Source organism: Symsagittifera roscoffensis, chromosome 1, assembly GCF_963678635.1.
Source record: "Symsagittifera roscoffensis chromosome 1, txSymRosc1.1, whole genome shotgun sequence".
Taxonomy (NCBI): domain Eukaryota; kingdom Metazoa; phylum Xenacoelomorpha; order Acoela; family Convolutidae; genus Symsagittifera; species Symsagittifera roscoffensis.
This window is the reverse complement of record NC_087062.1, coordinates 23,352,537-23,365,938: the sequence shown is the minus strand read 5'-3', so window position 1 is coordinate 23,365,938 and position 13,402 is coordinate 23,352,537. Positions and strand designations below refer to the sequence as shown.

General features: G+C 34.9%; 2 protein-coding genes across 2 annotated transcripts in view; both read left to right on the top strand.

Annotated features, from left to right (window-relative positions):
* The window catches only part of LOC134855741 (probable serine incorporator), a 460,860-nt gene that overhangs the window by 76,164 nt on the left and 371,294 nt on the right, over positions 1-13,402 (top strand). The gene's annotated exons all lie outside the window — the stretch shown is intronic.
* LOC134841539 (myosin-IIIb-like) overlaps positions 1-13,402 on the top strand; it is a 62,517-nt gene that overhangs the window by 27,429 nt on the left and 21,686 nt on the right. The window contains exons 4-9 of the mRNA XM_063857572.1: positions 6,500-6,599; positions 7,129-7,205; positions 9,514-9,725; positions 12,059-12,253; positions 12,793-12,886; positions 13,196-13,312. Coding sequence (XP_063713642.1) covers positions 6,500-6,599; positions 7,129-7,205; positions 9,514-9,725; positions 12,059-12,253; positions 12,793-12,886; positions 13,196-13,312 — 795 coding nt within the window. The remainder of the gene's footprint in view (positions 1-6,499; positions 6,600-7,128; positions 7,206-9,513; positions 9,726-12,058; positions 12,254-12,792; positions 12,887-13,195; positions 13,313-13,402) is intronic.

Sequence of the window (13,402 nt, the reverse complement as noted above, 5' to 3'; positions counted from 1 at the left end):
TATCGAATTTATCCAATCATAAAATGTAGTTTAGATCAGGTTCCATAATCGATAAATTAAGTATTAGAATCGTCAATATATCCACTGAAAAGATTTATTACACATAAGTTGGGTACGCTTATTAAAATTTTTAAAGTTTATTTAATAAATAAACCCCGTGAAAGTGCTCAGCTTATGTATAATTTATCCATTTCATGGATCTACCTTTTATTAATCTACTAAAGAATCTCCACCACTATAAATAAATACAGTAAGTTAGCACTACAGTTTTGTATTGAGAATTCTAATTTTGCTTCATTCTGATTGGTCGAACAATCGATTAACTTAATCTAAAAAACAATCTCCTTCTCTTTTTTTTGGAAAAAAAAGGGGGAGGTTGTTCAATGAATCCCATTTTATTTGCAGTTTTGACAATTTTTGTAGTTGTTTTTATAGATTAGCCCATAAAAATCAAGGTTTTTCAGATTTTCAGCTCCTAGACTTTTTCTGCTCTTGGACCAATTTGCTTATTGCTCCACCTCCGTAAAAAAAGTGCGAACAGAAATGTTCCGTTATTTTCCGCCAAAGTCGGGACACTTATAGGAGCAATTCATGGTTTTTGAACACAACGAACTATTAAACAAGGCTGCTATGTAGTAGTTAGAACATAGTTGAAGGATGCCCGAGGGTAAAAGAGCCCGGCCTGAGGGCACGAAGTGCCCGAGTGCGGCTCTTTTTCCCGATGGCGGCTCTTTTGCCCGAGGCCATCTTCAACTATGTTCTAACTGTTTAAGAGTATGTTTTTGCTCTTTCTGAGGGAAATATGCCGGAAAATTGTGGAAGAGCCCGGAAAAGTGCCCGAAACTATGCAAATGATTTTTTTTTCATTCATGCGTTCTAATATTTCATTTTTCATTCATGCCTTGTCGTGAAAGAACATGTGTGAAAGAGCAATAACGTAGTCTTCAATTTTTCAATCGACAACTTTGATAACATTGTTTTTTATAGATGATTGTCTTTTTATGGTTTACTTTTTTTGGTTAGAATAGAAAAACACATCGGTTTTTTCCTCACTGCATGTCGAATATTTTTACTGTCTTCTTGTTTTAACTTACACTTGCGAGAGAAAGTGTGTTGTGATTTGAGAACAATTTTTTCGAGATTGAACCTGTTTTTTTAATTAAATCTCAACAAGTTCCATTCTCCTATCTATGTGGACTAGGGGTTACGCAGTTCTGGGGTTTGATTCCCAGTCGAAGTTTAATTATTTTCAGCATGTACGAAACTGAAATTTTCCCGGTGAAAATTGAAATGTTGGACTTTAGTTTGTTTTCTTATAGGTTGTTCGCTCAGTTGCCACGTATTTTGTTACTAAAAAGGGAGATAGCTGAAAGTTATCAATTTTTCCGCAATTTTGGATCCATTCTTATAAATATTACGGCAAAATCGATTCAAAAATTTTCTCGGACATAAAAATTCAGTGATTTAATCTAGACATTTTTTTGCGTTGAAAAAAAAACAGTTGTATCAAGTTAGAGATTCGCAAAAAGCAAAAAGGCATTTTTGTTCAAAACTCTGAGTAACTTTTATGGTGCGGTTAACTTAGTTTCAAGTTACCCAGAAATGAGAAAAGTATCCAAGTTCACTGTTTATTTCTGCGTGGTTTCAACTCTGGGTAGCTAATTTTGGCTGTAATAATCATAATAAATTTTCTCAAAAACATATCTAACGATTCATCACGTTTTTCATATGCTTTTTACAGACTGCAGATCATCTTGGTAGATTGCCATTGGCCATAAGTTGTCTGTTTCCAGGCATTTTGCGTTTTAATATTTTGTGTAACCAATTTCAAATTTTTTATCATCTTTTCAATTTTGTACACAATTTTAATTTCCCACTCCAACTTGTTTGATGATTTACACAAACCAGGTTTCTTATTATTCTTTTTCCAGATTTTATTGGGTTGATTTGAGTGTCATAAATATTAATAAAAAGAAAAATTTTAACTTTTTTATATGTATATATTTAAGTTTAATTAAGGGTTTTGTTTATTAACTTATTTTGAATCAAGCAAAATTTGAGGCATAGCTCGGAGTTTGTTGGAAAATATCATCAGCTAGAAAAATGTTCATTACTCCAAAAACATATGGTTGAAGCTGTTCAAATCAGCATGTTTACCGTTTAAAAGAAACTTTAAAAATATAAACTGTAGGCGGACATACAAATGGAAAGCCTACTTATCCTAGTCCAAAGAAAAGTTCTTGGAAGCTGATTGCAGCAATGACTAGTTATTAACGTTTCAGTCTCCGTGTCTTGATTGCAACAAGTTCAGCATGATTTTTATAGTTATACATGCTCTTTGAAGGGCATTATTTTCTCATCACTTTACCTAATAGTGTCAGTAGTTCATAAACGTGTTGTTCATTTACGGTTGAAGTCATTTATGATTTTTAATTTGTTAAAATGGCATTGAACTTAATTTGCTTTATGAGAAGCAGCATAAACAAGGTTACCGTGTTGCACAAGTTGTTCAACATATATTTTGTACATTTTTATCAATTGGTTTACTTTTTAACACTTCCTATGTGCTTGAAACATCCCGCAAAATTTGTTCAACTTATTTCAAACCTCTTGTACATGGCTTTCTTTGCCTAACATTTCATTGTAAAAACCCTGATATCTAAAACTACTAAATTGCTCATAACTTTCTAATTTTGTATTCTACTGATTCTGTTTTTTGACTTTGATTTTCTACTGATTCTTGTCCATGTTCAACGTTAATTGATTATCATCTAGCCAGTCAGTGACACCGTTCAGAGCTTTTTGAACAATTTTCTCAAAAATTTTTTCTCTATTTTAGTCTGGACTGCAGTATCAGACTAAATCAATTACAGTGTTACAATTATTATCATTAATGAAGACAATAAAGACTTCAGTAAAAGAAATTCTAATTTAGATCTTAGTGGTACATCCTTGTGTTACTGGGAGCTAGATCTATTGCGACTTACAAAGTTATATTGCGTTCTATTTGACAAATTAGATATTTTAAATTCATACAATGGTCCTCGTAGCCGATAAGAGTTTTGTTTTTTCAACAAAAACTTGAGATTTACAGATCAAAAGATATGCGCAACACCTAGAATGTTGTTTGTGTTTCATTTGTGTGAAAATTCCACTGTAAAGAGTTTCCCCAATGAACGAAACTACTGTGACAATTGTTTCACATTTGCTTAAAAACCCTTATTGTACATGGTTAAAAATTAGATTTTTCGTAAGAAATTCATTCAGTTTTTTATACAACACTCTCTCTACAATTTTGCCTATTGCTGATTTAAATGATATCGGTTGATAGCTTGCGGATTTTTTTGCCATCTTTGTAGCTGGGTTTTGTTTTTACTATCTTAAGGCAATCTGGAGCATATACGTATTCAATACCTTTCGGATCAATTTGATTAGGAATGGAACAGTTGATTTGCAATTTTTTTCAGAATGAATTTTCGAGATTATAGCAGTCTATGCTGTATTTAGTTTTCTTTTGTCTGAAAAAACTCGACCTCGCGGGAAAGTTTATTAACCAGAAGTTTTGATTGCAATTGTTTTTCATAGTTTTGGTGCTTCGAACTAATATCAATTTTCTGAGCTAATTTTTTTCCAATAGTGCTAAAAAGTGTTTATGAAGTGCTCAAGTTCTTCTGCATCCAAACTCTCATTTTTGATTGGCGGTCGTTCCCTGTTGCAAGCTCATCGTATAATCCAAAATTTTCTCTGTTGTTTTTTTTTACCGTCATGCTGAATTTTGTTGTGGTAGAATTCATTTATTGCTGATTGACTAATCTTTCCACTACTTCATACTAATCTTTTGACAAATTCTGCTTGATTCTCATAGTTTTCTGGAGTTTCGTATTTTTTCCGGACAATTTTTTTGTAATTTTTCAAATGGCTGCTTTTTAAACTGTAGTCATTATCCAAAGCTTCTTTTTTTAAAAGAATTTCTGGTAAAAATTTAATTAAATTAGGGTGCAGTACCTCATGAATTTCCCTATAAGTTTCATTTGTTTTATAATCTTCAATTGCGTTTTCCAAACTATCCAAATATTTTAGATGGATTCATTAGCCGTTCATTGGTTTTTACCTACAAAAATTTAGCTCTTGTTTGAGGGTGTAGATTCTCTTGCTCATCTCCAATATTTCTTGTATCGTATGGTACATCATAGGGTTCTGATATTGAAGTTTTCAGGACTTTAGCATGTTATGTTTGATTTGAGAAAAATACATTAACACAGGACTTTGTTTTTGCTGCTGCTGTTGTAGCTTTAGATATGTTTCTAAGTTCCAGGCAGTTTCCTCGAAATTGCGTTTTTGAATCAATAATAGAGATAAGCCATGAAAAATTTAAAGTTTTGGCTGTTCACGGCACTGTGTATGATGTATACTGCAAAGAGCAATTATGAACGCTCTATTTCAAAAAAATAGGCTCAGTGTTTGAACGCTATTGCGATATGTTAACTTGACTATAGTTTATTCTTTAATAATTTGGACTCCAGTTAAAAAATAACCCCACAATATCTGTGTTGATCTACTTGAACAGTAATCTAGCTTATTTGATTAGTCTTTTATTTAAATTATTCTAAAAATTAAATATTAATAAAAATGTAGCGCAAAACAAAAACCAAAACCAGAAAGATAAATGAAACAAAACTGAAATTAGATATATATGTATCGATATATGATTAAACATCGACTCATATCACTATCGAAAAAAAAACAGAATTAATCGTGAGAGCAATTGTAGAAAACATTAGTAAGAATAATTCAGACATAAGGTCGTGATATCATAATCCCGTCCAAAACTTGCTGGAGAAATCCCAAGCTCGCGGGGAGGTATTCTCATTCAGACTTTAATTTTAAATAAAAACAAAAGCAGACTTGAGTTCCACTACCAGACATTTACTTGAGAAACCACAAAGTTGTCAGGAGCGCGTAAGAAATCTCAAGGTCGCGGAAGAGGGCCTCTTTAATAAGAAGTACCCTAAAAACTTTATGCACTGGTTTGATTTGAGTACAGGGAGTATAAACTATTTTTTTTGTAATTTTCTTTTTCTTAGCAATAATATTTTTAGATAATGCTTTTGCGTCAATTCTAAGGGCTTTGACTATTTCTATTCTATTGATTCCAATAAATAACTCTTTTATAAAACGCGAACAAACAATAAGAGAATTTGAATTCGGACCCAATTTTTAGTCTAATAATGATGACCATGGTGTTTCTTGCTCATATGAGATACTTTGTCGTCTCGTAATTTTTCTTCTCCCTTGGTAATATGATACTTCCGCTCAACTGCGTTTTCCATTAGTTCAAGTCGACTTTGTTTTCGATTTTCACAAAATTGGTAGCATTGTCTCCTGACTTCCCCAACAAAGAAACCACACTATTGTTCGTAACGGTGGGCAATCCCTTCGATTTGCTGTGGTCTTTGTTTCCATTTCGTATCTGGGTAGCCGTTCAAAAAAGAAAGTAGATTCTTCGTTTCCTGGATTTACAAACTTCAGTTTTTGAAGTTGCCGTCGGCTGCGATGCAACGTATTCTTATTAGTGAACAAGACGAATTTGCAAATCTAGCAGGGTGAAATCTTTTTTTTTTCAAGTATTACCAGGTAAATTATGGCACACTTGTAACTTTTTTTTGTGCAATGTTGCTTTTGTGACATCACCCACTCTGCGAGCATCGAACGTGGATTTTAGTACAGTGACCGAATCTTTAACCGTGTAACGTTTTTTGCTATCAATCTTTCATTGATATCAAAATTGGTTCTCTTTCGACTACTTCACCCCATGTTTCATTGATTTATTTTCCATTTTAAGTTTAGCTCATCTTTTCATCGTTGTTTATTTTTTTCACTGATACCGTGCTGCTACTCCCACATGTCGCAGTAGACTCCACATTAACAATGTCTACCTGTGTTGAACCAAAATTAGTATTCATGACAAAATTTAAAAAAAGCTAAATTAAGAGTATTTTGGGAGTTAACTTGGATAATTAAATTGCTCAAGTATATCAAATCCAGGAATATTTTCAGTTCAGGAATGAATTTGATATTTTTGTTCGAGCAAAATTTCATTCAGTTGAGTTTTTGTGCAAATAAATGCCTATTCTTTCTGCCGTGATTTTCAAAAACCCGCCGAGATGCATCAAGACCAGGAGCGGACTCAGGCATTTGTGCCCCTCAACACACAAAGGACATAGGTTTTACAACATCAATTTTCGGCCAATAGAACCTAAAGTTTTTCTAAAGGCGCAATTTATAATAATTTTGAGGGAGAGTGCGTTCCGAAAAATTGCAAAAAAAGTTCAGCTATTTTTTTGTTGAAGCAACAAGATTGTTTTTCGAAAACCTCCTCTCTCTCCTTCTTCAGAAAATCCTAGACCCGACCCTGATCGAGACGGAGTTTGTTTATGCCTCTTAAATTGAAAAAACTAAGGGATTTTTTAAGCAAAAATGGCACTTTGACTTTTTTCAGGCGCTGTCCTTTTTGCACGAGAACAACATCATCCACAGAGATGTGAAGGGACAGAATGTTCTTATCACCTCCGACGGAAGAGTCAAACTGGTTGACTTTGGTAAGGACAGTTTGTAACATCAGAACTTCGTTATTTTTAGTAGATTAGATTGTGACTTATCGGCCCGAGAGCACTAGTAATGGCAACCATTTAAATGGAATAATTAAGCACTATGAACAAATAGGTGATAATAATACCACCCCCACCCCCAATAGTTGGGTAATAATTTTGGCGTAGAGTGTTGTTTAATGCAAAATCAGATACCTCACATTATATTAAAAAGCAATTTCAGTCCAAATTCGGTTCCAAAAAATGACTCTTTAATCTCACTGTCGGGAAAAATTGGTTTGAGTATTTTGCAGACTGATTTCAGCAAGTTTATTTGCCTTCGAAGTTTTAAAATTCCAAATTACTCATTACTAATTTATTGTGAGAACTGTTCACCCTACGCTTATTATATCAATTAGTATCATCTGGTTTCAAATGCTTGATTTCAATCTAGAGTTTTCCTTAAGAAAATGTCATGATCAGAAAAACCCGTGGTACTTGGAGAGCAACCGTCCTCTCTTAATTTTGTCTCGTTCTTCAGGCGTGTCTGCACACAACTCTAGTTTCGATCGGAGACGCAACACTTCAGTGGGAACTCCTTTCTGGATGTCACCGGAGGTATTAGATTTCGTTATAAAATAAATCTGCTATTTTGCGTATGATTTCAAATCATTTGGAAGAATTTCATTTTTTGAAGAAAATTGTCGAAACCCTTGCTCGAAAATCTAGTGAACATTTTGATCCCAGTATTATTTTTTCAGAAAATTTATCGGTGATGTATCCAGTATCTGAGAAACAGTATCTGATTCAATTTGTTTCAAAAAATATCATGAATAGTATTATTGTCATCTTCTTCGAATTGGTACGGTATGAGGTATTTTTTTTTGAACGAAATAGTACGCAACACCTTTTTTGAGCTATCAGTATTTGTTTAGATTTTCCTTCGACGTAGCGATTTCTTATAAGTAAATTGTGAAATATTCAAATCAATCTGAGGCTTTGCTCAAAAAGTATTTTGATTGATGTGAGCACCGAAATTACACACCATTACCACAAGGCAGCATTGTGCGTGTAATTTTAAAACCATCTCCAAAATCTATTATGATAAAACTTTTCAACTAAATATTTGAATCATGGGATTGAGAAGTCTCATACGGTACCGTTTTCCTCAAATCTTTTAATACTGATTGCGAATTGTTTGTCAAATGAATCATTATTATCACCCATTTGTTCATCAATTTCATTTTTTGTAGGTTACCGTATATCTTTTTATAACTGCCATATCTATTTAATTAAATTAACTTTGAAGAACAGTCTGAAAGTTAGTTTGAATAAAAATATGCCATGTGGTAATTCAGGGCTTCTTTTTTGTATCCAGGCAGGGATGGGTGATATATATCAAGTGATAAATATCATGATAAATATCATGATATATATCATGATATTTTTGACAAAAAAATCCATAAATATCAGCTGTATCATGAAATCAGGTAAATTTGACATGCCTCTTGCCTAATATTCCCATCAAAAGAACCGCGGATTTTCTTTGTTCTCGTTTACCGCCAAATTTGTTCAGTGATTTGTCTGGCAATTCAGTCTGGGTTTTTGCCGCGTTTTTTCTTCAACTTGTCATCTTCCAATTATCAACGCTGTTATACAGTTGACTGCTTTATATTTCAGATTTTGATCTTGAGTTTTAAAATGCCTGGTAGAAACCGGAAAGATGTTTGGGACAACTTTCGTCGAACGAAAAAAGAAGGCAATACCGGAGTATGGGCAATTTGCAAATGCTGCAACATCGGTATGCAAAGCATTCCAGCGAGGCTGGAAAAACACTTGGAAAAGTGTGTTAGTGACAGGGACATAGAAGTCCCGGTGCCAAAGCAGCCTAAAAAGGACGACTCTTTGAGTTCAGTTGTTTCTGTTACAAACAAACAAGAGAAGGACAAAATAGACGTTGCTCTTGCAGAGTTCTTTTACGCAACTAACACGCCGTTTCAAAGGGTCGAACATCCAGCTTTCAAAAAGCTGCTCAAGATGTTGCGACCAAGTTATCAGCCACCTGATGTCAGTCGTTGAAGAACATAGAGAAGAAGTGAGCAGTAACATTTACCAGTTTGTCACCAACATCGGGTTGAAGCGGTCGGCAGAAGATTACCGGAAAGTGCTGCACCCGATTGCCGTGGCACTTGACAAAATGCAGGGCTCACGTGCAACTATATCAGATGCTGTCATGATCTGGCATACTTTGTCGGAAGAGCTTAATGGGACTTTGCCAAACGAGAAGCAATTGCAGCTGAGCAAGCGCCGTGAGATGTGCCTGACAGATTTCCACAAACTGGCATTCTTGCTCGACCCTCGCTATTTAAACACTAATGTGTTGGATGCTGCCGAGCAAGAAAGTGCTTTGCAGAAGGCGTTCGAGCTTCATCCTGATTTAGTCGCTGTCATCGCACAATTCCGTGCAAAAGCTTCACCATTTATCAAGTCGTATTACGAGGTTGCGCAGCAAATTAATCCTCACGATTGGTGGTCACTTGCCGCTGACATTCCGCAGAGTGTGAAGGATATAATCATTGGGCTTTTGTCATGCAGCCCTTCTACGGCGTCGCTTGAGCGACTATTCTCAAGTTACGGGTGGATACATAGCGAAATCCGAAATCGTCTTGGAAACGAAAAAGCTGCAAAACTGTTGTTCATATTTAAAGTTTTGAATAATGCTTGAACAACAGAACGTCCAATTCAAGTTCATTTGCAAACTACAGTTTTTAAATAGTTTTCAAGTGTTCCTATAGGCTGAGTATTTGTTCCCCAACTGTTCCCCGAGAATATCAAAAATATCAAAAATATCGTGATATATATCAAAAATATCGGATTGATATGATATTTTTAAAAATATCAGATATCACCCCATCCCTGTATCCAGGTGATTGCGTGTGAGAACCAGAGAGAGGCCACTTACGACAACAGATGTGACGTGTGGAGTCTGGGCATCACCGGGATAGAACTAGCTGACGGGGATCCCCCTCTGTGCGAACTGCATCCTGTCAAGGCTCTCTTCCGCATCCCAAGGAATAACCCACCCACTGTCAGGAGACCTTCAGATTGGTGCGATGAGCTGAACGCATTCTTGGCAAAGTAAGTTCCGACTAGCTAAACTTCAAAAAAGTTCTAGTTAATTTCCATAAAATGCTTTAAAACCTAAAAAGTAATCAAGGTGCGAGGAAGTTGCGTGTTTTGTTTTGACAATGCCAGCTGAAGCAAATTTTTGTTTGTTTTGTTGGAGCTGTAAATGCGATCAGAATCTTGTTCATTTTGTGGCTAGAACATGGAGGAATGATTTGAATCAAGAATACTAAGCATCTACAAAGAAGTGTTTATATATTCGTTTCTATCTCCGAGCTTGATCTGTTTACAACGTAGTGTATTGTCACGAAGAATTTTTTACACAAGGTAAGCGTATTGTATTATTACGAAGAATTTTTTTCAACCCAAGTCGCACATATAAGTACTCATTGGTGGCATTCTTGGTTTATTTAAATTTAATCATATTTAAGCTTATTTAAGTATAGGCAACTTAATAGCCTATATTGCGGCTTTATTTTTGGCTAGTGTAAGGTTCTGATAAAAACAACAGGCAATGTGAAAATGTATGGGATTAGTTGTTTTTTGTTGTTTTTTTGCGACGCTTTGGAAAATCTTAAAGGGTTTCTAATTTTTCTTTGAAATTCGAAAGTTGAAATTTTTTCAACAAATTTAGTGGTTTTTTTTTCTGTTTACTTGCGTTCATTACTGTTTTCCAACTGTTATTAAGCTTCCATGACTGAGTGGTTAGTGTATGAGAATCTTAATCTCAAGGTCGCAGGTTCGAATCTCAGAAGTAGCACAATTTTTGCTAATTTCAGGCGGATTTATGGAGCTGCTGTTGTTGGTGTTCTCGCTGGTGTTTGCGAAGCAAACAATTTCATTATCCCAAAAAATTTCTTGCGCGATATTTGTTTTGGATAAGAGGGTGAAGTTATAGTTTCTAAATGGTTGATTGTTAAGTTCATCCTATTTCCAAAATATTGTTTAAAACTGTAGCGTGCCCAGGGAGGCAGGCAAACGTAAACCCCCTCCTCCCCTCTCAATTCTGGTTTCCAAATCTTTCCTCCGTTTGGTATAATTTTACGGCATGCATTTATGGCTAACCAACCTCAACATTTTTCTAAAGATGACTTTGGCGCCAATTGAGCTAAATTTAAGGAGGAGCGCTCAAACTGTGTGTATTGTGTTTTGTTAGTGGACTCCGCATCAAGGACGCTCTCTTTTTTCTTCTTTTTTCATTCTCTTCGATCATTCCGACAAAATTTCAACATGTTTACCCTTGCGATAAACAATGGTATTGCCATCGGTTTTTAGACTTCCCCGTAAACAACTTTGATCAGAGGACTCATTTCATATCTCGACTCTTTCATCTTCTGACATGATGAGTTTCCTGAAAATTCAAATAAAACTTTATAGTTTAAGTAGTAATCAGGTAAAGTCCGTTTCAGTTTGTAATTAAAAAAAAACTCATTTTTTTCGGTTTCGTGGTTTTCGTCCTAGATTCAGTCGGTTCTATTACCGTTTATTTTTGAAATGTCATTTCTTAGCTGATAGGGTTTTTATTGGCTTATTTTCTAGAGCATGTGTTTTGTTCCTTTTTTAAACAGTTTATTACTACAACTGAAAGTAGAGTAATTTGTATATTTACCAAGTCTGACATTTTTTTTCTCAAGTTTTTTTGTTGTTTTTTGATTATTTAAACCGTTTCCGTCTATGTTGTATCGGCTCAGTCAACTTTTATTGCTTAATTTTGAGGGGAAATATATTCGCATGCAAATATGTGTTTCAGATTGGATGGGTCGTAAAAATTTTACAGGTTTCGACCAAATCTTAACAGGTTTCGACCAAATTTTTGTTCACCTTTGGTAATTGATTTTCAATTACTTTTAGGCTAATTATGAAATTTTTTCTATACAATCATGTTTTTTGGCCGAATTTTTTTCAACTTTTCTAGTTATTTTTTGAAGTAATTTTTTCAACTTATTTCAGAAATTTCAAGTAAATTTTTCCACTGTATTTTTCAGAACTTTTTTGCATCGCAAGTGTATCAAAGCTCAGCTTCATCTTCGTGTTAAATAATAGTCTCTGGATTCAAGAAACCTGCAAACACCAAATTTTGCGCCTATTCGGTGCATAGTTTGGCCTCGTACCTTTTTGGTCAATTAATTTTTTAAATGCTTAAAAAGTCGTATTTAGCCTGATTTTTTTTCAAAAAGTTGTCTGCGGCGCAATATATGTTGACAAAAAAGCGTTCTTATAATATTTTCGGAGAGCTCGGAAAATCAAATTGGTCAACCTGCGTACTAAGTGGTCGACCTGCGCACTCACTGAAAATCAAAATTTCTGCGCACTCACTGGTTTCAAAGCAAATGATTTATGCCCAGGTGTCTTGTGAAAGATTTCGAGCTGCGGGAGTTTGCGAAAGACTTGGTTGCCACGGATAAATTCCTCTCCATGAGCTCCAACTATGCCAAACAGAGTAACGAAGGGGAGACCTCTCTGTGCCAGATGTTGGTAAAACTCATCCTGAACAATGCGGAGGCAGGAGAGTTCAAGACATCGCCCGCTATGACCATGAAGTTGGTATTATTTGTTATAAGAGTGAGGTTGTTTGTAACACAGGAAAGTTTCTATTTTTGGTCAAATATATATAATTTTAAATAAAATATATCTTTTTAAATTGTTTATAATTTAAATACCCTATACGGCCATTTTAGAGTGTGGATATTTAAAAGTCGATGAAATTAGTTCAGACTCTCATATAGGTCGTGATGAATTTTTCAAGAGTCGATGAACATTGTTTAGACTCTTATATAGGTCGCGATGATTGGTTAATTTGATCAAAAAAAGTATCAATCATTAATTGTTCTAAAACTTCAAAGAGCTTTAATGCTATCTTTTTTTTTCTTTGGGATTCGAAAGTTGGGATTTTTCTAAAAAGTGAGTCCGTATTTTTTTAATATTTTTACTTGCGCTCATTGACTCTTTTCCAACTGTCTGTGGGCTATGTTTAATGCTTTCTCTCGATTCAGGAAAAATAGTTTCAAAAAGTTCGCAGATAAGTAGTTTGAGATAGACGCTACAAAACGATATAAATGCGGTTTTCGTTTGTTTGCAGCAGTGGTAATTTGAGGGAGTCCGCCAGAAAGAAGAAAAATCAGCAGAAGATCCCTACCTTCGCAGACATGGCCATCATGAGCGAACTCACTCTCGTTAGAGTCTTAAACGAGTCATTCTTTTGCCAAAGAAGATAGCGATAGCTTGAACATTACCCATTTCCCTACCACTGTTCATTACCCATTCCCCTACCCACTAGTGTCGAAGGTTTTTGCTAATATTCAAAGTTGGTCCATGCATAACCATTCGGATAGGTACTTTTAAAATAATAAGAGAGAGTCATTATTAGGTTAGGTCAATAGGGGCAATTTGGTGATTATATTGGAAAAAAAAACAAAAAGCGAATCAAGACTAAATGAAAAGGCGATCTTTTTTTTGTATCATACTGTATGTGTGGTTTTCAGGAGTCGGTGTTTTCGAATGTGAAGAAGCGTTACTCGCAGGACGAAATCTACACTTACATTGGGGATGTGTTAGTAGCTGTGAATCCCTACAACCATCTACCCATTTACAAGGAACATGTAATTATTCTCGTATTTTCTTCTGTTGGCTGCTAAAACTTGAGCTACGACTCTATTTTAATTGTCATGAAAAAATAAATTCGGAATTTT